The sequence below is a fragment of the Populus trichocarpa genome, chromosome 8 (genome assembly GCF_000002775.5).
Source record: "Populus trichocarpa isolate Nisqually-1 chromosome 8, P.trichocarpa_v4.1, whole genome shotgun sequence".
Taxonomy (NCBI): Eukaryota; Viridiplantae; Streptophyta; class Magnoliopsida; order Malpighiales; family Salicaceae; genus Populus; species Populus trichocarpa.
The window spans coordinates 3,986,084-4,010,226 of NC_037292.2; the positions used below are offsets into that span (position 1 = coordinate 3,986,084).

Here is a 24,143-nt window from a genome sequence, read left to right on the forward strand (position 1 = left end):
TCGCACTATAGAAAAGAGAATACAATAACAGAACTTGTACGATACTAACAGGGGTAAATGCAAATCGCCGTGAATTCTTCCATTTTACTTGTCATTTGATACAAGATTAAACGACTGGCTCTCTCCAAATTATGACGGATTCAAGATGCGTTTTGTAGGGGATATAATTCATGATCATCTGTAGAAAACTAGCAAGGTCCACAACTTAAATGGAAGATGATGATTTTAATCCCAGGAAATATACATCAATAGAAGGAATATAATTTTACAAGAATAATAATATCAAAATCTTATGATATCCAATACATTGATGGTAGAAACAATTAAAAAACATATATCCAATGAATAACTGTATAATCTATGCGGAAAAAAAACCTATAGTTTAGACGCCACCGAGTCCCCCACCGAGTCCACCCCCCTGATTTCTTCACTGCATCCTCCGACTCCGTCTCTCCACCCTATTAGGTTGTTCATGACTCCAAGACTCTCCCAGAAAAGTCTTAGCAGCATCCAAACTAGGAAAATAAGTAGGTTCAAGGAACAACTGAGTCAACGAGTCACAACTCTCTGAACTCACCAAAACCCCATTCCCTTTGGCCTCCAAACTCCCTATAGCAACAACTAGCACCTGTTGATACGCATAAAAGAACCTCTTTAGAGCACCCTCAATTGCCTGCAAAGCCTGAAGCAAATAAACCTTCTGAAACTCCTTTTTTTCACTGTACAACCTCATGGCTGCTTCTTGTATCCTGGGCCCACCTTTTGGGTCCACTTCAACACCCAAAACTTCCGGCACCTTGTGCTTCAGTTCCTTGCACGATTTCGTTATCTCCACCAACTCCCTCGATCTAAAACAATACGGAGAGTTTTCGTCTAATGATCGCATCTGTAACTGATTTTTAAGTCTCAAAAAATCATCTGGATCCATTAGTAGATGCAAGTCTTCAATTTCTGCTAGAAGTTTCCAGATTCTCTCGATTAAATAGCAGTCATTTGATGCTTTTGAAAATTCTTTGCTTCCAATTCTTTCTGTTACGCGCTGGATAATTTGTTTTGCCACATGTATCCATGACTCTAGGATTTGATGCGTGGTGTACACCGATTGGTTTTCCTGGTTCTTGATGTGATCGTACGGACTCTTTTTGAGGGCGTGGATTTCGTTCGGCCTGCAAACAGTGTCGTATTCCAGGGTTGGTTTTCCGTTAAGGTTTGGCTCGCCGAGTCCTAGTGTGTATGGGCACCGTCTCATCTCGCACTCGATGGAGTACAGGATTTTCTGTGCTACGTCTTCAGATGTCTGCCACGTGGCGAGCCTAGGGAGCAGGCTTGCCTCGCTGGTTTTATTGACCACCGTGGTTTCGCCCGGAACCTTCCATACCTCCGCGTAACTCCCATCTCTAACCAGAACACCTTCCGTTGAGCTCAAGTCCGCGATTGGAGCCGTGCCACGCGTTGTGCTATCTTCTGCTTCATCTTCGATGATGGACGCGATTAACTCGATCTGAGAGGTGGTGAGTGACTCGATCCTCCGTGTCCATTCTCTCCGGTTCGCGTACGGTCTTTTGTCGGATAAAACCGTCGAAACGAAGCGGAAAGTGATTTCTAGAGCTTGTAAAGCTGGTTTTAGTATAGACTCTGTTTTCCAATTCGAGAACTCTTTTCGGTTCCATAGCTTTCGTAGCTCTGGGAGGCGGAGATAGTACTCGTAAGCTGAACAAACAGAGTCGGAAGCGGGAATCGGGTAGGTATTTGAGATGCCACGAAACTGTATAGCCGGGATGGAGACATGTAGCTTGCTAGAGAGTCTGGGGGGTTTGTTCGGGGGATCGGAGGATACCATTTTTGCTTTCCAATCTAAATCTATCATTCTTTCTTGGGAGAAGGAAGTGGAAAATGGAAATTAAACGGAATACGTTGTGTTTTTATTTTTTTCTTTCAAGTTTTGTTTGAGGGGGTGAGGGAGGGATCGATGAGGTTATATATAGGGGTAAAGGCGTGTGGGAGTGAGAGAGATGTCGGGAGTTAGATTTCATTAAACAATTAATAGGGAGATGAAAAAAATGGGAGTTGAAGAAATTTGAAAGAGAAAGCACATGAAACTTATCCATTCGGACCTAACGTGGAAGTTGTATTCGGTGTGTTCTGGCATACAGAAGGAAACTGCGTGTCGTTGGATTATTCTAGAAGTAAAAGGGGTAGGAGGTGGGGAGTGGAACGGTTCCAATGTTGGACCTTCGTCTTTGCTCGTTCAATTAATGCGACTCTTATTTTTCTGCTGGCGTCGATTTCCAATCACGCGCTGTAGCTGATCGTAGGACTTGACTAATGGTGCTTTAAGTGCTATAATTAAGACCGCTAAATGGATAAATGTTCGTTTAGAACGATTATCCGACACTCTTAAATGCATTCCCTTCACACATGTCTATTGGGAAGGGAAGGGTACGAGTTTTGAAGGACGTGTTTGGTTTTAAATTAAAAGGGGATAGGGTGTTTTTCTACAGTACCTCTTGACCACGGATTTTGAAAATGATTTTCTAAGGTGTTTTTAATATTATTACGTCAAGTGGATTTTTTAAATTTTTTAAAAAATGAAAAACAAATTCATCATTGGAAGACCCGGAGAGAATTCTAGAATTTACATTAGTTGTTTTACTTCGAATTTATCATCTAGTTGTTTTTATTATTGAACGCATTTAACTATGGTCTCAAAAATCTATAGCTATCACGTTCATAATGAATGTCAATGAACTGTCAACTTAGTATTAGTATCATTTGTTTTGTCAAATAATTAAATCTCTGTTTTATAATTCGATAAAAAATTATATTGACTGAGATGGTTTATGATAATTTCTTTCTAATTAATATATAAATTCCTACTTATCCTGCTGCTACAGTTATTATTTTTATTGATTTTAATTTTCACATGATGAGATTATTGTTCAACTTCAAATAATAATCATTACTGCGATTTATATAATTATTGTTTAATTATTAATTATTTTTTAGAGTATGTTTGAGATTAATGTAAAAGTTATTTTTTACAGTTTTTTTATTAAAAATATATAAAAATAAATTTTTATATTTTTTAAAATTTATTTTTACATCAATATATTAAAAATATGAAAAAATCATAAAAAATAATAATTTAAAACTAAAAAATAAAAACTTTCAAACAAAAAAGTAGATCTAAAAACACAAACAAACACTTTTTTTACATCAATATATTAAAATTATAAAAAATTCATAAAAAATAATAATTTAAAACTAAAAAATAGAAACTTTCAAAAAAAAAAAAAGTAGATCTAAAAACACAAACAAACACTGCCGAGTCAATAATCTCAGTAGTGTCATTGTCGGCTTCCTAGGAGTCAGTGGACTCTAATTTTCCCGTGTTTTCAGGGGAAATACCTGCACATCTGGCCCTTCAATTGGTATCCTTCAGCAGTTCAGCCTCTCATCACGTGGAAGGCATGGCAAATGGTCTACATATTACACCAGGACTAGGAAATTTCAAAGTTATTGCGGCTCCTCGATCGAATTAAAGCCAATTTATCTTCCAGATCTTACGGCTCTAGACATAAACACGACAATCTTCTTTTTGGTCCTTTGTTATCATTTTAGACATTAATAATACTGAGCAATTTTTTATTTTTTTTTAGAGAGACCTGTTTGTCAATTGAAGTTAAATAAAGCCATGTATTAGAATTAAAAGATTTTATGGCGTTTAAGGAGTAATTAATTTCATTTTATTAGTTACTTTTTTAAACCACTTAAAAAGAAGATAAACATGAAAAGAAAAAAAAAATAAAACATATGATCCACTAAAAATATTTATACTTGTAATTTTTTTTTTCTAGTTGTATTTATTTTTGTCTTTAAAATAAGTTCAAAGAGTAGCTAATAAAATATCATTAGTTACTCAATAAAAATATAAAATATCATATTTTCCTCTCGTAATATTTAGTATTTTATACTTATTTGATGCCTAAATGTACTCGTTATTTGTATATTTCGATTTAGAATGTAAATGGAGGCGTTAAAAGAAAAACAAAGTTAATTAAGCTATTTTAAATAGTTTTGATACAGCTTCGGAATATGGACATAACTCTCTCATTTCAGCTTCAATTGAAATAATTCAAAATGACATGGAGCCCTAGGAAATATCTCTATAATTTTCATGTTTTGAGTTTTAAGATATAATGACTTCATTGAAGTTGAAATTTGGCATAAAGTTATTGTTGCTTCTATACCGTCAACGTGCTAAAACATCCTTTGACATGTAAATATTAGGATGTGATTTATTTTTGGAAGCTTTCAAATTTAGTGTGTGAATTTTAGTTTAATATATCATTTTCCTTGTTGTGCTAGGAATTTATTTTATTTTTTAATAATTCCATTAACTATTTAGATTTGATGGTTATTATTAGATGATAATATTGAGAGTATTTTTAAGATATTGTATAGGATTCCAAAAAAAAAACATGTAAAAGAGAAAGGGTGAGATTATATCAAACTTCTCCCTTCTTATTTATTCTATATTTTATTTTTCTTATACAAGTTTTAGTGATGGTAGTATATAACTAAATTTTTATTTGGTTAATGGAAATAGAAGCATCAAAATCAATAAAAATATGAGTTATAATTTGTTTTTATTGTTCAATTTATACTTTGAGTATTGAATGTTCATTAATGTTTATTTTCTTGATTGTTTTGTTTAATTACTAGAAGGCCTACGAGTTTATTATTTGTTGTAATCTACTGCTAGGGTAGATATCAAATCCATAATTGTTTTGATCTCTCTATTATGTAAAGCAACTGAGGTTAATGATTTGTTGCGTTGAAAATTAGTAGATATTAGAAAGAATATTCAAAAACATTAAATGCAACTATTTGTGCTTGTGATGTTTGGCTTCATCAATCTCTTTAATTCTTAACGTTGTTACTATATTAAATTTTTAGTGTTTGTCTCGGGTTATCTAGTAGTTAGGGTTGATTATAGATTGATTGTTTTCTAATTAACTACAACTAAGAAGAGATAGAAAAATAGTTCAGATAGTGAGTATTAGAAGTGTGAATTGATATATATCTGCATCAATGATCAGTTGTAAAAGATTCGATGATGGATGTTGATTTAGATCAAGGTTTGTTTGTTTGTTTTTTATTGATTTTGATATTTTAATTTGAGTTGTTTCTTAATTTTTTTTTTAATAATGTTGTTATACTCAAATCTCTTTTTTTTGGTTCATCGAATCATAAAACTAGGCTACATTATTTTGATTGTGATGAGAATGATACTTACTAGTAAAACTATATATATTTTTAAAAATCTAGATTTTATTTTTGATTACCTGCATCACCATATCATTCTCTATATTATCATCTAGCTTAGAATTCAATCTTTACCATCCATGTATCCTCATCCAAATTATGACGCAATCATGCAAGACCTCTGCAGCACAAGCGGAAGATAAAGTAAATATGCCCTCCTCAGGCATTGTTTATTCATTTCTGTATAAAAAGGGGAATCAAAGGAATCCCATTCAGCTAAATCTCGATATCCAGCGAAGCAAAAATAGAAAGAGAAAGAAAGCTTAAAAGTAAAGTAAGGATTTAAAAAAATATCAATAATTATAAATATTCACACACATGTACTTATCCTTTCTATTTCTTTCTATCTTTGTTGTATATTTTTATAATATAAAATATATTGGGTTTTTCATGAAAATAAGATTAAATTGTATGAATAATTGATAGTACAGTTGCTTTTATCAACTATTTTTGGGATATGTATGGACATTTTAAAGATACTTTGTCGAACCTTCAAAATCTATCAAAGATGGGAAAATCCGCTGTCCATGGTTATTGTTTGTTCAGATGATACGCACTAATTTGACTAGTGTTTGACAGGTATCTTGTTTTCGGTCGCCGTGCACTTCTGGCCTTGGAAAGTCTAAAGAAATAGCGCTCTTTTTTATTTAATTTTAATTTGTTTTTGATCTCTCCTCGGAGCATGCATAATTAGATCCAGTCACCGTGTTTACCGCCTTCAAAAAAAGCTGCCGCATGGAACCAGATCAGTACACATGTCGAACGCTCATTGCTAGTCTAGAACAGACTCGGCGTGGTGGCCTCCAACTCGGCACCGCTTTTTGATTGCCACCTAACCACGCGGGGGAGCACAAGAATGTGATGGCATGGCAATCACGTGCGCCACCCACCGTTTATCTACTGCCCACCTGTCGGATTTAGGTGGACAAATCAGGTCACATTAGCGGTGCCGAAAAGGCAGTTGGATTTCCGACACTTGGCTTTTGCAGTTGGAGCTGTGAAGGATTTGATTGGCTTCCACGTCTAGCAAGAGGAGTATGATGTTTATGGGCTTCGGAATCTGCAATTTCGGAGAGAAGGAAATTTGGTGAACAAAGAGAGAATATTTATTTAATATTATTTTTGAAAAAAACGGTGCACTTGTTTATTCATTGTTTATCTGATTAAGAGTATGGTTTCTTTGACTCTGATGGGAGTCAATGGCGAGCTAGCAGCCAGGTTTCCTAGCAAGGAAGCATGTTTTGGGCCCTATAATGGGGCATTAGCGTCGTAGCTCGATTTATCATTTATCTAGTTGCTTCTCCACTCCACCTTTTCTATTTAACTTTTCCCTGTTCCTTTTCTCTTGTCCAAATGACAGCCGAGGAAAGGGAAAGCATGGAAAAATCATAATTTCCGAAAGTGCTGCTTAGAGGATGTTGCAGGCGCGGCATAAGATGAGTGACCAGTTTCGTCCACAATACGGAGATTTCGAGCATCAAAGAATAATTTCATATCACTTACAAAGCAGCCGCACGTTCTGACGTTGATATGGCAAATGATATATTATTGGTTTTTAGGATGTTTTTTAAAATATGTTTTATTTTAAAATATATTAAAATAATATTTTTTTTATTTTTTAAAATTTATTTTTGATAATAATATATTATAACGATCTAAAAATATAAAAAAATTATTTAAAAAAAATTACTTTTTTCAAAAATACTTTCAAATGCAAAATTAAACGGAATCTGAATCTACATGGTTAAATTGGTTTTTAGCCCTTTTGCTTGGATCAAGCAGTTACTCCAATTCCATCAAAAACGAAAAAAACGAAGAAGAATATTACTTGAATACGCTAGTCCCAACTCCCAATTAAGTGAATGAAAAATGGAAAAACATTGTGTGTGTGTGTGTGTGTGGCTAGGCAATCCCACCACAGTGCAGCTCACAATTATCTAAACTTATTGAACAGTTATCCCTCGAGCACCCTAATCTGGTTTCATAATTAATTGATTAGAACAATATAAATTATATTTTAAAATTTTATTTAAAAATTTAAATTATTGGATTAAGATGGTTCTTTGACATGATATCAAAGCCTTGATGACCAAGTGGTCACGAGTTCGAATCTCACCATCTCCATTTATTTGATAAAAATTAAGCACGAGGTAGTGTGGGTCTGTGCAAGTTTCAAGTCCAAAGGGCTTTTACTTGAGGTGGTGTGTTAAAGAATAATATAAATCATATATTGGAACTTTACCTAATAGTTTAAACTATTTCTAAAAAGAAATGAAACATCAAACATTTTATTTTTATTTTTTGTCATGATCTATTTGAGTCACTTGACTATTTTGATTAGCTCGAAGATGTGGTAATCTGAATTGAAACTTGTTTCGATTAATGCTTGTTTATTTGCTGGAAAGTAGTTTCTTTTTAGAAAGTGAATTATTTTCTGATGTTTGGTAGTGTAATGAAAAATAAGTTGGAAAACACTTTCCAGTGTTTGGTTATGTCATGGAAAATGAGTTGGAAAATAACTTATTAATATTTTATTTTTTTTCAAGTTTATTAAAACAATGAGGAACAAATCTTTAAAATTAAAAAAAGTTGATTGAAAATGAAATTGAAAAAAAATATAATTTTATAAATTATCTCAAATAAAATAAATAATAATCAAAATAATAGAGATCAAATCTAACAAATAAAAAAATTGAAAGATAAAAAAATTAAAATAATAATAATTATCATTTTATAAATTATTTCAAATAAAATAAGTAACAATCAAAAGAATGAGGATCAAATTTGATAGATAATAAATTTCAATTAAAAATTAATAAAGAAAAGGCAAATAACAATTATAAAAATGAGGACCAAAGTTAATATAAAAATCAAATTCTAAAGGATGAAATTAAAAAAAAATATTCAAAACAGAATATATATATATATATATATATATATATATATATATATATATATATATATAGCAATTAAAAGTTTGAGGACCAAATTTGATATAATCAGGAAATAATATGATATTTTTAAAATTTTCACAACTTTCAGAAAGTGTTTTCCTCTCAAAATAAAAAGAAAACACTTTCTTGGAAACCAAGTCAAGTTTTTCTTTGACTGGAAAGTATTTTCCGTTGATTAAATATATTTTTATTAACAAACAAACACATGAAAATTTAAAAAATAATTATAAAAAAATCACTCTTCATCAAACAAATGATGCCTAAGTACAGAATAAATGAAACATCTAACATTAACACTATCTCTGTTATATATATTCCAGGCCTCTACCCACGTGATGAGTTGTAAAACTGTTGAGAATTGCTGGAATAAATACTAAAAATAAAAGAAGAATCGCAGGTATGCTTTCCCTTGCTTCTCAAGCTCTTCTTGTGTGGATTCTATACTTGTCTGACCATAATTTGAAATTATCCACAGTATTTTCGATGACCGTTTCCAGCTTCATGACTCTTCGAACCATCCTTATCTAATCAATCCATCTTATAGGATTCCTCACAGCCAAATTAAGAGAAAGATTTCTAAAACAAGACAGGAGAGATCGCATTGTCGGTCTTTGCAAATTAATTACTCTTTTTTTTATTATTAATAAATTAATCATCGTACACAGCAAAAGTGTTTTGGAAAAACAAATAAAATAAAAAAGGAAACCCTGCCTCCTTGTTGATCTTACATGATCTGATGGCCGTGCTGTGGATAGACAATACATTCGATTTGATGCGACCCTTTGCCTCCTTACTGCAATTCGAAAGTCATAAATTACTTTCAAGAATATATAAGCTCCCATGGGAAACAAGATTTCGATATAGGAATTAGGACGAGGTCATGTCGAGACTGCTACGCTTATCACCCTGATGACAGGATCATGGATATCGATTGTGTGAACTTTATTTTCTTAATTTGCAAGGCCACTTATATAAAATTAATTGTTGTCATTTTTCTCTCCTTCAATACTCGAAGCCTTAATTCCTATCTGTAAGGATTTTTTTGCACTGATAATATGTTGTTTCATATTTTGAACTTAAAATTTTCATCAGATGAACGATGAGATTAATTGAAATGATAGCGATATAGAATATCAAGCTATTCACTGAGTGCCTGTTTCATATATGATATAGAAAGCTTTTACAAGTATTTTTAAATTGAAAATACGTTAAAAAAAATATTTTTTTTATTTTTAAAACAAACATATTAAAACCATTAAAAAATATACTATAAAACATCAATTTAATATTTTTTAAATAAAACATAATTTAAAAAGCAAAAACTAACACTGTACCAAATGAGAACTAAGATAATTGCAAAACAAGTCTCTCGTTAAGATCAGACGCCCCTCCAATGTCTCCAATGTTTAAGTTAGCTCAAGCATGAGAGGAATGAAGCTTTAGAGGTTGTATTCCGTGTGTTTGCATAATAAAGCTTAAATACGAGGAAGATGTGTCTCTCTGTCATAGATGATCCCTTATTACGGGGTTCGATGATATTTATATAGCCATGTAAACGTGTTAATGTAAGGGTATAGTGATTAATGTACTCGTCATATACAGTTTTGAAATACTTCGAGACAAGGACTAAGAGTGACAACATGTCGGTGCAAAAGCTGTCTTAGTTTTGAGTTTTATGAATTGTGTATTATTGATGACAGTAATAAGACCAATCCTTAGGAGGACACATTGCCAAGATGTGTGATTTTATTTACTGCATATACTATTTGTCTCCGTAGTTGGTGGCAATAGACAATGTTTGATCAAAGGATAGTGTGCCCGGGATAGTAGCTGGATTAGGCTGTAGCAATTGAATATAGGTGCATCCGGGTGTAAGAGTTGGATTCAAAAGGTATTAGCCATGTCCCGAGAGGGGGGCGCGTGCCATTCTGTTAAGGAGGGCGATGTAAGTCAGTCCAAAGAACGCATGTTCAATCTGCAGAGGGGGGTCAGGTTTGTTTGGGAGGGATGCGTGGCACACAATAAGTATGAAACAATGCAAGGTTAGTCTTGGGGGACGCACAACAAGTTTACCGAGGAAGGACTGTTCAAGAAAATACATGATCGGTTTATTAAGAATGAATACAAGGCTAGTTCAGGAGTATGCATGACTAATCCACTAAGAAGAGAATTAAGATTAGTTCGAGAGGACACATGACAGGTTCGAGAGTATCGATGATTTATTGAATCCTGTAAACATCCTGGGTCTAATTTAATTTAATAGATTATATAAAGAAACTCAAATTTCATTCCTCTTGAACAGTTGATGACCCCTACATATGGAATGTAAGCATGGATTGAGTTGCCGGTGGGGATCCGCTATTAAGCATTAAACATTTTTTTTAACGAAAACCGCGTTGACAAATAACCGAGGTATACCTTGCTGTAGATACTTTTTGGTGCAGTCAACCAAAGTCTGCAATCTCCATCAGTCTAAGAAAAAAAACTTCTTGTCCGAATCAATCGTAGCAGCCCAATAGGCCAAGATACTGATCTCGAAGTTAGGTAAAAATGCAGCCCGAATCCACTTCAAATGTTGAAGTTTTGACATCAAAATTTGAAAGAGATGGAGAACCCCCTCAGAGTCAGAGAAGGCTCCTCCTCTGACCCCCACTAAAATTTATTGGTAAACCCCCTTAGAAAATAGAGGACGTAGGTTACAAAATTTCAATAATCTTTTTAAAAGTTTTTGTTTTAGAAATGTATTAAGATAATATATTTTTAAAAATTTATATTTTACATTAGTACTTTAAAATAATATAAAATTACATACAAAAAAGTTTAAACAAAATTTTTTAATTATTTTTATAAGCATAACTATAACTGTATCACAAAAACAAAAACAGGCAGTCTTGAAGTCTCATGGAACCTATGTGAAATGATGTAAACCAAACAAGATACAATCATTTACTCCAGAGCTATACTCCTTTAGACAATGAAATCCATGGAAATCAATTTGGTTAGGTTTGCAATTTGGTTTTTAGCCATTAGAATTGCCATGGTCCAACTCCAACATGACGATAAATGGACTGATTGACAGATACTGACATTTCTTTAATAACCATTAGAGAAACAATGAGTTCCATAGGCATACTAAAATCTTAACCACGCACTACACGTTCCGATGGGCACCATCAAGAGCTAACTTGGGTCTTCCTGGATCAAGATCATATCCTGTACACACTTTCAATGATATAGAAATCCTTTCCAGGTCAATTTAAAAGTCTGGGATCGTCACCATCTCTGAAGCATTATCGCTAGCTTTCCTTGTAGACAGAAAAAAGGTAGGAGTACCACTACTTATAATGGAATGAATCAATAAGCTGTCAATTGCTTCTTTGTCGGTAGGTTTAAAAATATAGCCAGGAAGTAAAGAAACACAGCAATTGAGGATTTGAGCTGATAGGGTTGATAATCGCAAATAGTTGTTGAACATGCTCCTGTGTAAAAAATTATGCTTGTAAACATGAAATAATACTATAATAGTCGTGGTATTGGTAAAGATGTCCTTGTCTTTGGACGCCGTGATTAAACTAAAAGTTAGGCTTGTGAAGAAACTTTCATGCCTCCAAGGCTCCAATAACCCTCCCTTTAAGGGCACTAATTATAACCAAGTGATCGTTCTGCCATCATCAATATCTTGAATGAGATTTTTTGTCGAGCAATACCAAACAAGATATTAGTAACAGGTCTGCTATGAAACATGGCCTAAAAAAACAAACAAAACTGGTAAAAAGTTGTTGAAAATAACTAAAGCAAGCCAGGTGTTGAAAATGAAAACAAGTAGAGGCATTGCCGGGTCATGAAATAGGCTGAAGGCCCAATAATAATGTGGAAGCATGGCTGCAGAACACCGCACCTTAAAATCAATAATAGTTTGATTGGGAAGTACTAGATAACAACGATGATGAAGCGCATCGGTAGATAAAACTCATTTTAATACCATCTTAAATTTCGTGTGAGGAAAAGTGAACAGAAAATAAGAAAAGGTTAAGAATGAGACTGCTTATTTTATAAAATAAATGTTTTTTCAAAAAAAAAACTTTTTTTTATTTATCATTCTTAAATAAACACTAAATATTTACTAATCAACTCTTGAATAGAATTAATTTGGAAAAAAACTAGTTTAATTTGACATGAAGTGAAAAAAATTACACTGCTAAGTTATTATAACACTAATACCATACATTATTATTACCTCGTAACTACCATTTTCATATCGTCAACTACTATTTTATTATTATCTCATAGAAAAACTTTTTCTACCACGTCATCGTGGTTATAATCACTCTATTATTATTAACCACAATCTTATTATTAATATAATCTCTATCATATCACCATCTTATTATAAATTTCTAGAATTACTGTTGTTGTCATCATGATAATCATTATCACATCATCATCACCAACAATACTGTTTATTATTAAAGTGATTATTATTTTATTATTGATATCGTCATTATTATTATCACAATAATTAACATCTTATCACAAATACTACAATAATAATTATCATTAATAATATGATTATTATTATCATAAATATTGCAATTTTACTCATTTTATTACCATCATACAAGAATCATAAATGAAAAGTTATTTATTTTACAGATCATAATGTTTTTTTGCAAAGGTTATAATGTTTATTTTGTAAAATAAACATGGTTTTTGAATTGAGATCCTTTCATGTTCTTCTAGAAACATGACGGTCATGTTTATTATATCTAAATTATTAAATTCAAATTGAATAGAATTTATCTAGTGCATGATACAAATATAATGTTTAAAATCCTTATTAATTATCATGTTATTTCTTTGAATCAACCTAGATCATTGAATTCAAAATAAATTAGGTGGAGAATATGACCCTACCTCCTTTCTAGACACAAAAGGCACAATATCTAAAATTGAATTGTTATTATTTAGAGACTAGAAAATTCCCATGAGAACAGGGAAATAGATCAATTATATTTATTACAAATTGATTGATCGATACCTTGAATTTCTCCAACAAATCCCAAGAGTTTACCTTCCTGAATTTCTGATTGGTACACGTGATACGGAAAGTTAACTTTGTGAAAGACAGACTACAATTGTTACGTCGAAAATGACAAATGAAACATTTACCTTGACAATTTAAATTTTCAATAATTTATAAGAGGTTAAAATTTTTTCACGGGTCATGCTTCCAAGAATTTTCCTCGCTTCAAACCAAACCATGATTACGGAAGCAGCTTCCATTGCAGCAAATTAAAAATCTCTCATTTTTGTTCAAAAAATATTGGAACATTGCAATTTGCAGGTGAAGCGGCGGTTAAAGGAGGAGCACCGCTGCAACAGGTATGGAAAGAAACCCTCCAAGATTTGGATCAATGACGGAACCTTCATGATGTGCAAGCCTAGTCCAAGTCTCAATCACGTACGGAAGCTACAGCACCTGATACCTGACTAGGAGTGGTTTTTCCGGTTTGAGTTTCTGTAAAAAACAATGGAACAGTATCTTTGCGTTTTTACCTAATTACCACCGTCAAAAACCGGTCTCGAATTCGAAACTTAGTGAATGGCACTTAGATGGTGAAAAAAGTCCACACTTTGACTCGATAAAATGGGAACCAGATGATGGTTCAGTTGATCCGGCTAAAGCTTGGTTGTCTTCGATTTGATTTTTATTTTTTGAAAGAGAAGATCTCAATAACACGAACATGTTACAAAGCCACAAGAGGAAGCATAAGACTGTCTCCGTACAAATGAAAGCACAATGGCTCAAACTCAAGATGAAATAGAAATAACTCATGGAAACGTGAACTTAAATCTCTTTCTACTTCTGCTCTCAAAGAAGATAAAGAAACTTGCTCTTCAGGTAACAATCAAAGACAGGATTCACACCTCTCATGGGGGAACAATCAAGGGCAAAGGCTCCGGGCTTATTCATGGCAGAGCATACCTAAAGATGGCCACTACATCCAACGAGAATAACCAATCATAAAGAAGTTTTAAGAAACTTGATCCGAGAAAAAAGCTACTACGGTTTACAGATCATCCATGGTAGAGCAAACCTGATGATAGCCTTAGACTATACTTGTCCAGACTTGGACAAGAAGAACATGGCCAAACGAGAAGAACCTTTACCGAGTGGATCTGCAAAGCCCGTGGCTCTGATAAAATTTGATAAAATTAATCAGTGAAGACGAAAACAATTATTTCGATTTTAGTCTAATTTTTTCATGGCAAGCGATTCCAGTCGAGAACAATTTTTGTCTTCATTAACGTCTCAACACAGTATCGAAGAATTCATGGAAATCTTTAAGCGCAAAACATTTGCTGTTAAGCATAGCAATAATTTCAAAGATCGAATTTATTAGAAAACAGGTTTATTTTAAGTGAAGAAATACTATTACACCTTGCCATGTTTCTATCCACGAGTAGGGAACATGTTTTCCTTACGTCGACCAGCTAAGCATGAGGGTAGCTTTCACTTATTTGCAAATCAACTTCTTCAAAGTGCAGTCAGGGAAAAAATAAACAAAATTCAAAAGATTTAAATAAGAATCACAGGAAAACATCCTACCATGCTTTCATGACTTGCTCAGTAATTTAATAACAAATTGTCAGAAAAAACTAGGAAGACAGAACAGGAATACAGGAAAAACTAAGTGATATTAGCCACAGCATGGTAAATTCCTAGATAAAAACCAAAATAAAACTTAGTCAAAAAGGCTGAAACCCATGTCATCATCGGACTCTTCTGCTGGCTCTTCCTTCTTCTCCTCTTCCTTGGCAGCAGCTGGGGCACCACCAGGAGCGGCGGCGGCGGCGGCGGCAGGAGCTGCTGCGACAGCAAACTTGCTAGGATCCTGCAATCAAACAAGAACGTTAGGACAGTTTACAGCAACAGGTAGCATAACTACAATTTAAGTCTGAACATGGAATATAGTCCAGTTAATGAATAAACAAATAACAAACCTTCAGGAACTCTTTCACTTCCTCTGCTTGAGGATAAGAATATTCAGTTGCAACTGCAACAGAAAGAATATTCTTGTAGGCATTGATGAACATGTGTGGTGCAGCAGCAAGGGTTGGGTACGAGATGGCCAGTGACAAGGAGGTGATCATAGTGATACCAGTAGCAAACTTCTCAACAAGGTCATCCTCTGTCAGGTCAAGCACAGTGGGGCTGAAGACAGAGCCATTGTCATAAACAGACAAGACAACCAGACCATAAGAAAATGGCCTAATGCCAAGCTTTGCCAGTAGAGCAGCCTCAGAAGAGCCAACCTTGTCACCCTTCTTGATCAGCTCGACTGGGGTGATAATTTCGACTGTACCCTTGTTAATCTTGGTTGGAATATTGAGCACCTGTAGAAAAGAATAAAGTAGCTATAAGAGTTAAGAGAAAAACAGCAAGCACCAAGCATGCTACAGAACTGTGTTGCAAAAAAAAAACCCAAAAGCTATAAGCACAAACATTATCATCATGAGATTTAGGTGACAGACCTGGAAGAAAGAGGTCTGGGATGGATCAAGCCCTGTGTTGCCAGGAGGTACAACAACATCAATTGGGGCAACCAGACCAACACGAGCAGGAGCTCCAACCTGTTTTAACAAATCAAAGAAATGCATTTGAAAAATTAGTGACAAACAACTTATAAAAAATATCCTCAATCACAAAAAAAAATGACTCTGTTTTCTAGTAGTATAAATAGAATTCATGAGCAAATTTTGTTTAGTGTCCTTATTAGCAACAAACATGCATTCGTTATAATTTCAATCAAAGCTAGGAAATCCCAATTATACATTTGCTCACCACCATTTGGTAATATCACTCGGGACAATTCAACACATACATGATATTAAAGTTTTTTTGTTTCCAGAGACATTGCCAGAATTCTTTAAATTGCCATTAATCCTCATTTTGTGTAAATCTCACAAACCAGAAATGGCCACTGTTAATGTGTTGGTATTAACAGACATGCAACGACAAGGTACAAATGATTAATAGTTCCAAACAACAAAAAACAGCATAACTAGACCATTTTTTTTTTGTTACGGAGACTAGTGAGATTAAAAAAACAAAGGGAATTCAATCATACAGTATAACACCACAATGTAGATTAACAATAATGTGAAACAATAGAAAGGAATTGGAATTAGCTTACAGCACCTTATACTTCGCAACCTCCTCGCTCACTTCCTTGAGATCACCTTTAGTGAAAATCAACCCGACATTACCCTATTCAAACAAAACAGTAAATTAAGCATTAGTCAAAACAAAAATGACCAACTTAAGCACAATAAAAAAAGAAATAAAAGGAACGAGATAATCTATATTGTTGTATACCTGAAGGAGAGGGATAAGGTTAAGGAAAGTTTTGTTTCCAGTTTTTTCAGAATGGATCCGAACAGACCTCTTCATCATGGTATTCTTTCCCATGAGCACCACAGAGTCACCTCTAAGACCCCTCCTGATATTTTGCAGCTGGGTAGACCCAACATTATCAGCTGCTGCAATCAAGATCTGGCTGTACTCATCCAGTAATTGGCACAGCTTAGCGTCGTAAGCGATTTTCTTATCAGCCTTTGATAGTTTGTTCACCATTTTTTACTAGTTTAGTTTCTAAAACTAAAAGGAAGGTAAAGATTAAAGCAAAACTGAGGGCCAAGACACAAAAGATAGTGTTCTGTCAAGGCGGACAGCAAAAGCGCGGCTGTCTCTTTAACCTCGGAGGTAGACGGTTAGGAGTGTAGTGGGAGAGAAGCAAAAACCCTAACACAGATGTGAGGTTTGTGCGAGATGGTACTGTGTTTTTATGCTGGGTTTCGTAGGGAGACCTAGATCGGACGGTTGGTGTGTCCTTTCTAGATTGGAATCTAATGGCTGTGACTTTTTCTCACTCTTTGGGCTTGCTTGGTTCCGTGGGCTCTGGATTCTAGTTACTGGACCAGCCTTCTAGAGAGAGTTAGATCGGACGGTTGATATTTGTTCTTTACAACGAAATCTGATAGCTGGTGTTTTTTCGCATTTGTTGGGCTTTCTTGGTGCCTGGATATTTGTTATTTTGAGTTCTTTTTATTTTATGATTTTTTATGCCGTGTTTAGCAGAGTTGTCTTTATTGTTTCGGAAGTTATTGATAATCGACGTTTCATTTTAAAAGCATAAAATTGATAAATATAAATGAAAATATTAAAAAAATATTTTTATTGGTAAATTGCCAACTAATTTTAAAATTGTTATTATGATATGTAAAATAAATTTTATATTGTTTAAAGATATTTGATTTTGACAAATTCATTATTCTAAGCTGGCTCTGTTTTAGGTTGGGATTTTTATTGAAAAATTATTCATTTGTAGGGATAACGACTCCTTTAATGTTTAAGTTAATAAATATAGACTAAATGTGTATTTATACAGTTAATCCATGAGGTTTAAACTTTATCTGGGGAGATAAAAACGTGTCAGTGGTAGAGAAATGGTGTTGAATATTAATTGTTGAGTTGGTATCAATCAGCTAGCGTGGTAACTCGTTGGCTGTTGTTCAATGCACCGTTAATAAAGATGGTGGCTAGCTGTTACAAGCCCGTGTAACAATTGGTGTAAAAATACAGTATTGTCCCTGCATAGATATAAAAGGTTGTGTGTAACAAAAATCGTGTGCGAGCTGTGTGCAGGGGCGAAGCTACGTGTGGGTACGAGGGGGCAATTGCCCTCTTAATTATTTTTTAAAAATATTTTTTATATTAAAAATATTAATATGACAACTTATATCTTGTAAAAAAAATAAACAAAAATAAAAGAAAAAAACTAGGCTAGAGAAAAACCTGAATTTATATCTCAGTAGTTTTTATCTTCTTGTTATTTTTTTTCTTGTCAATTTCTTTACATCTTTTTTCAGGGTTAGTCTTATTTTTTTTTGTCTTTTTCTTTCTTGATTTATTTGTATTTACTGAATATAAGTTTGAAATTTAAGGATTAGAATGGTTATTGAATTTTTAGTGTCAAATTCTTTTTCAATTCTCATAACAAATTTAGTTAGGGTTATTTTATTTTTATTTTCAAGAAAGTTTGAGAATTTTAGACCTAAATTTTAACAGGTAGCTAATAAAAATTAATTTTTTAGGGTTTATATTTTTTAGCTAAGAGACTAAGTAGTTTGCCAAACAAAAATTATATAGATGACTTATTATTTCTGAGAGGCAAATGTATAGTGCTTTAATATGTTTTGTTAACAGTTATAAGGTTACTTAATCACTTGTTATTTTATTATTTATTAGTTAGTGACTGAAATAAGTAATCTTCAAGTTTATAAATAGAAATCAATAACTTGGATCTTAAAAAAAAAAGGATTAATCTCTAGTTTTTGCAGTTATTGCTACCAGTTATTTATAAAATAAAGCTACTAATTTAAACATATAACCTCAAAAACACAATTAATGATCTAAAAAATATTAGTTACATGTTTTATATATATATATATATATATATATATATATATAGAGAGAGAGAGAGAGAGAGAGAGAGAGAGAGAGAGAGATTGTTACTTTATAATTAAATGTAATTGAGATTGTTTGATAGATAAATCAAATACATTTAATGTCCTAATGATTATTGTGTAACTTAACAGAATTTTTTATTAATAAATTATTGTATAGTTGTATTAATTATTTAAAAATATTATTGACATGGAACTTAATGAGTTATGATGATTGTTTCACTTAAGTAAGTACAAAGTTGTTTTTTTGTGTGACATATTTAAACTCAAGTGATTTTTTTTCTATTTTTAACAAAGAAAAGTTTATTTGCCTTACTCATTTTTATCCCGACAAGTTATCTATAGCGAATCTTATGGTACTTGATGACCAACTTGATTCGTATATTATTGATCCACGCAATGATGATGAGTTCTCTAATATTGAAGGTATTGCTATTTTTGTAGAGAAAATGGTAAAAACAAAGAATGATAGTTTGAAGAGAGTTTTTCAAATCTGTATATATTTTTGGTATATATACTTATCAAATTGCTATTACTTCTACCAATTACAATTGTTATAGTGGAGAGAGTTTTTCCTACCATGCATATTATCAAGAGTAAATTACAGAACATGATGCGAGATAAGCGGATAAATGATAGTTTGGTTATGTATTTCGAGAAAGATATATTTGATGAGATTGATAATGAAGTTATTATGAAGAGATTTCAAAATATAAAAATTTAAAGAGAATAATTATAATGCAAGTTTTTGTATTTTAAAAATATTATGAAATTAATTCTGTTTAATATGAATTAGCTCATATATTTCAAGTTAATTTATCTATATAATACATGTCTATATAATATAAAATATTTATTAATAATTAATATGTCTTCTCATTTAAAAAATCCAGGCTTCACCACCGGCTGTGTGCTGCTGCATCAAGAATTTGTCATTTAAGAATTTCCATGAAGAATTTTCTTCTCTCTGCACTTTCGTGAAATAGAAAAGAAATACAATGATTTCATTCCAAATTCTTGGATTTGCCATTTATATTTTGGCTGTAGGCTGGGCTTGAAGCTATATTTCCCGAAGCCACACGTCTACAAGAGCACACACATCAGTTATAAACCTTTAAGCATCCAGTACTTGACTTTGTGACTTGACTGCATTGCGAAACAACACTGAATTCTCTAATATGTTGTTAAATGAGAGATGATTTTCTTCTCTGTGCGCTTTCACGAGAATAATGAGATTACAAATATAGAAACGTTGACTGGCCTTGTTAAGCACAGAAAATCTCTTTTGTTTGATAGCAAGCTAAAAGGGAAATGTTGATTTTTCTATCCTCCGCTTCCTGCTTTGATTTTTCTTGATGGCTCGGCAAAGGTCAGGCTTAACTGAAAGGGAAAATACTGATCACGCACCGACGAACTACAAAAACTATAAGTTGATATAAAAAGGCCACATGTAGCTGAATATTTAACACGTCAAATGTTAGATAATAATATAAATTATATCTTGAGATTTTATGTAATAGTTTAAGTTATTAGATTGAAATGATTATTTGATATAATATCAGAACCTTAATGACTAAGCAGTCACGAATTCAAATCTTACTTTTTCTATTTATTTGATAAAAATTAAATATAAAGGAATCTGGGCCTATACAAGTTTTAAGTACAAAGAGTTTTTATTTGAGGGGATGTGTTAAAAAATAATATAAATTATATCTTGAAATTTTATCTAATAGTTTAAGGTATTAGGTTGAGGTAATTATTTGATATAAAAAATGGTCTTCTGCAATCTCAACTTTCATCATTATTAATGACAAGATATATATGACCTCCCTGGCTGTAAAGAATGTTGTCTCACGTAATTTCTGAATTTTCAAAATGGTATTTAGTCCACGATCTTGTCGTCTCAAAACATGTCTCTGACAAACAAAATTCTCAACCTCACACAACCCTTGGCTTTTCTCGGTTATTAAACACCTCCCTCGTCTTGCAGGCTCTATTCTGGGTTCTCTCATGACTCGTAACGTCAGGCAACAAAACCTGCTGATTCGTTTACTATCTCGAAGTATGATAGAGACATACATATATGTGTAAAAACAAAGGGCACCCGAGAGACATCTAAAACCATGCTAACCCAGTGCATGCACACAAGATAATTAAACAGAACAGACTCTTTTTCAGGCATAATAAATTGTGATTTATCTTGTCTTTGTAGTAGTTGCCACTTTATACAATGCTTTCCTCTGTTCTGATAGGCATGGGTTTCATTGTTCGGCTAATGGAAGAACAGATACAAGCCGTTGAGTCGGTGACGGCATGGTTTTCATAAGGTTGGTTTCATTACTAAACATAAATGTCTTTTAAAATAGTAGTTTTTCTTTCTACCAAACAACGAATGAACGAAGGGTTGGGCCGAGAAGATTTTAGGGGTCTGACTAGTAAAGAACCCACGGCCCATTTACTTGTGGTTGGATTTAGAGCACAAACAAAATTTATAGAGTCAATTTAATGTTTTTTTTTAAAATAAATCTCATTTAATTTATCGAATTGACGCAAACCCAGTACTAGTAATAAATTGGGTGTTTTTCATTACAATATAATTCAACTCCTTTACCAAAATAACCATACTTTAATTCATATGGATTTTTATGCAAAGGTGTTTCCAGAATATGGCTATCTAATGGCATTAGAACTCCTTGAAGTGCAATGCTTTTTGGAGTGTGCAATTAGTCACTTTGTTGAGTTTTTTTTATATATTTCCTTTTATCAGTTTCAAGTGAATGATGACACCCCTAGCTAGTTGCTGCCAGGGAACTGAATCCTTGTTTCGACCAATCTAATTAAGCAACTGATGTTTTGATTTCAATTTAAGTTTTGGATGTCTAATCTTATAATATTCACGAAGAAGCAACCAAACGACGTCTGTTGTGGTATTAATTGATTGATGAGTAAGTTGAGAATAATGTCTAAGAGATGCTGGGAGAATCGTCCTGCCACCAAGTTAAATTTGCTGCATAATCTCCTTTCTCACTTCCTTAATTCGTAGTGGATGGCTCAATATCTCTGTTATTCCCCACAAACCGAGTCCTTGAAGTCCTAATAAAGAATAGAAGTGGAAATCAAGAGAACAAAAGGATTGTCATAATGACAAGCAATAAACAAAGAACGTTGACCAACTTTGTATGTGGGGAGTAGTAGCTAGAGGAAATCAATTTTTTCACTTGATTCCAATTGCTAACATTCTTCACTTTTGGCTTCGTTTTTCTTCGTCTACTGGCAGATGGCAATGACCTGCTGACAAGCGGTGACTAAAAGGGAAACATAACACTGATCATGGGTTACAAGACAGAAAATCAAAGAACTATAGCTTGATATTAAAAGGTGATCGCTGATATCGCATGCAAAGAGAGGAAAGGAATTTCTTCTTTTGCAATCTCAACTTGCACTATTCTTGCTAACAAGATAAGGCCTCCCACGATGGCAGGAATCTTCTCTCCACACGTAATTCTATTTGGCTTAAAGTGGCTTTAGGCTTCGATCTTGTCTCGTAAAGCATTTCCTCTGTATCGAAATTCCCACCCACTTAACTCCTTATTGGCTTTTATCAGTTGTCAAGTAACTGATCTCTTATCTTGTTGATCTATTCTCGGGTTATCTAGCAGCCATAATTGGCATTGCAAGATTAAGAAAATCAAGTTACAATTCCATGCTTCATTTATTTTACAGGAAGTGTAAGAGAATATGGAGAGAAGCTGATCATAATGGGCTAACCTTTTGTCTTCTGCAACTTAATTAATGGTGACTTTTGTCAGTGTAGGAGCTAAAATGGCCAGCCATCGTCAATATGGTGAAAGAAATATTCAATGCTTAGCCATAAGAGGTGAGAACTTACACAGGTTGCGAACATAAACTCGGTTGTAAATACGACAACTCACTAATGGCAGACACAAGGCTAATAATCTCAGCTCTTCATTAATATTGCGTGATAGAATTGATCATAGATGAAGCCATTAAAAAGACTGATCGGTGAGTAATAAAAGGGTATATGCTTAGCCTCATCATCAAGAATCAATGGTCAGTTACTTGCATTCCTTGACTTCTATCCTTCATGAGGCATGAAGACATGTATATGAGAGACCAAGTGCAGACGAGAGATTACAAGGCAGCAGCAGAAATTTTTTGGTTCCTGCATGCAAATCAAATTTTATGAAACCTTTAACTAATCCATTGATTGCAATAAGATTTCATTTGACTAGCTAGTACAAAATTAAAAACACACGAATGCTAACAATAGCTTTAATTTTTGTGGACTAATGACGTGGCATTTGCTAAACATATTCGTTGTAACACTGAAGTTCTATATAATACATGTAAGTGTGCAGACTAGAAACATCTCAAGAAATCGAACCCAAAAAACGTAAAGCCTCTGATAATCTGATCGAACGTAAGGAATACATAAAAATAAAAATAATAACGAAAAAAAAACTCTAGTTAACTAGGGTTAATTTGACCAACCCACGTCTCAGGATATGAGATAAGGATAATCCCGCAAATAAAAAAGGCACAGATCACGACGCTAAAAGCCCAATAACTTAATGTCAAATGATGAAACTAAAAAAAAAATTATTTTTTAAAAATGACTTAAAAAAGAGACCAAACTTAAACCAAGTTAATTTTCAAAACTAGTAGCCCGGGTCATGAGACCGAGATTACCCTGTAGAAAATAGACATGAAAAAATAATAAAGAAAAATTATCAATCATAAGAAAATAAAAATCACAAAAAAAAAACAACAATCAAAATAATGAGGATCAAATGTTGTACATAAAATAAAAGCAAGAAAGTAATTAGGGATTAATTAAATTGAAAAAAAATAAGAAAAGGATAAAAAAAATAACAATAAAAAAAGATCAAAACTGGAAATAAATTAAATGAAATAAAATGTTGAAGAATAAAATTAAAAAAAAATTAAGTAAAAAGTAAAAAATAGCAATTAAAAGAACGAAAATCAAATTTGATATAAAAATTAAATTAAATTAAATACTTTGGGATAAAATTGAAAAAATAATAAACTTTAAATGACATTAACATAAAAAAAAATAGAAATGAAAATAAAAAGGAACAAATTTAAAATAAATACAAAGTGGATTTAAGATTCACCTCTGGGTTTTATGATCACTAATAGAGACTAAATATACAAAGCTAGATGATATCGAGGTGCACTGTATTATGAAATTAATTAATCACGTAAATCGGTTTCGTGCATGCAGAAGAATCTCTACCTTACAGAGAAAAATACAAGCTTAACAAGCATCAACCTGCTCCATGAGCATGG

General features: G+C 32.9%; 2 protein-coding genes across 2 annotated transcripts; both read right to left on the bottom strand.

Moving 5' to 3' along the window:
* Positions 1-205: 205 nt before the first annotated feature.
* On the bottom strand, positions 206-2,053 carry LOC7494479 (nematode resistance protein-like HSPRO2). Its single transcript, XM_024607742.2, has one exon. It carries the CDS (start codon positions 1,865-1,867, stop codon positions 428-430), a length of 1,440 nt encoding a protein of 479 aa, XP_024463510.2. The 5' UTR covers positions 1,868-2,053; the 3' UTR covers positions 206-427.
* A 12,790-nt stretch (positions 2,054-14,843) lies between these two features.
* On the bottom strand, positions 14,844-17,134 carry LOC112328511 (60S acidic ribosomal protein P0). The gene is made up of 5 exons (XM_024607747.2): positions 16,663-17,134; positions 16,486-16,554; positions 15,819-15,917; positions 15,288-15,680; positions 14,844-15,178 (listed from the first exon to the last, which is right to left on the bottom strand). Exons 1-5 carry the CDS (start codon positions 16,918-16,920, stop codon positions 15,029-15,031), a joined length of 969 nt encoding a protein of 322 aa, XP_024463515.1. The 5' UTR covers positions 16,921-17,134; the 3' UTR covers positions 14,844-15,028.
* Positions 17,135-24,143: the final 7,009 nt, after the last annotated feature.

Excerpts from the sequence above, each read along its gene's own strand:
- LOC7494479 (XM_024607742.2), bottom strand. The coding sequence starts at position 1,867 with ATGATAGATTTAGATTGGAAAGCAAAAATGGTATCCTCCGATCCCCCG.
- LOC112328511 (XM_024607747.2), bottom strand. The coding sequence starts at position 16,920 with ATGGTGAACAAACTATCAAAGGCTGATAAGAAAATCGCTTACGACGCT. Across the intron at positions 15,918-16,485 it reads AGGAGGTTGCGAAGTATAAG|GTTGGAGCTCCTGCTCGTGT; the intron begins GTGCTGTAAGCT and ends TTGTTAAAACAG. Across the intron at positions 15,179-15,287 it reads AAGTGAAAGAGTTCCTGAAG|GATCCTAGCAAGTTTGCTGT; the intron begins GTTTGTTATTTG and ends GTTTGATTGCAG.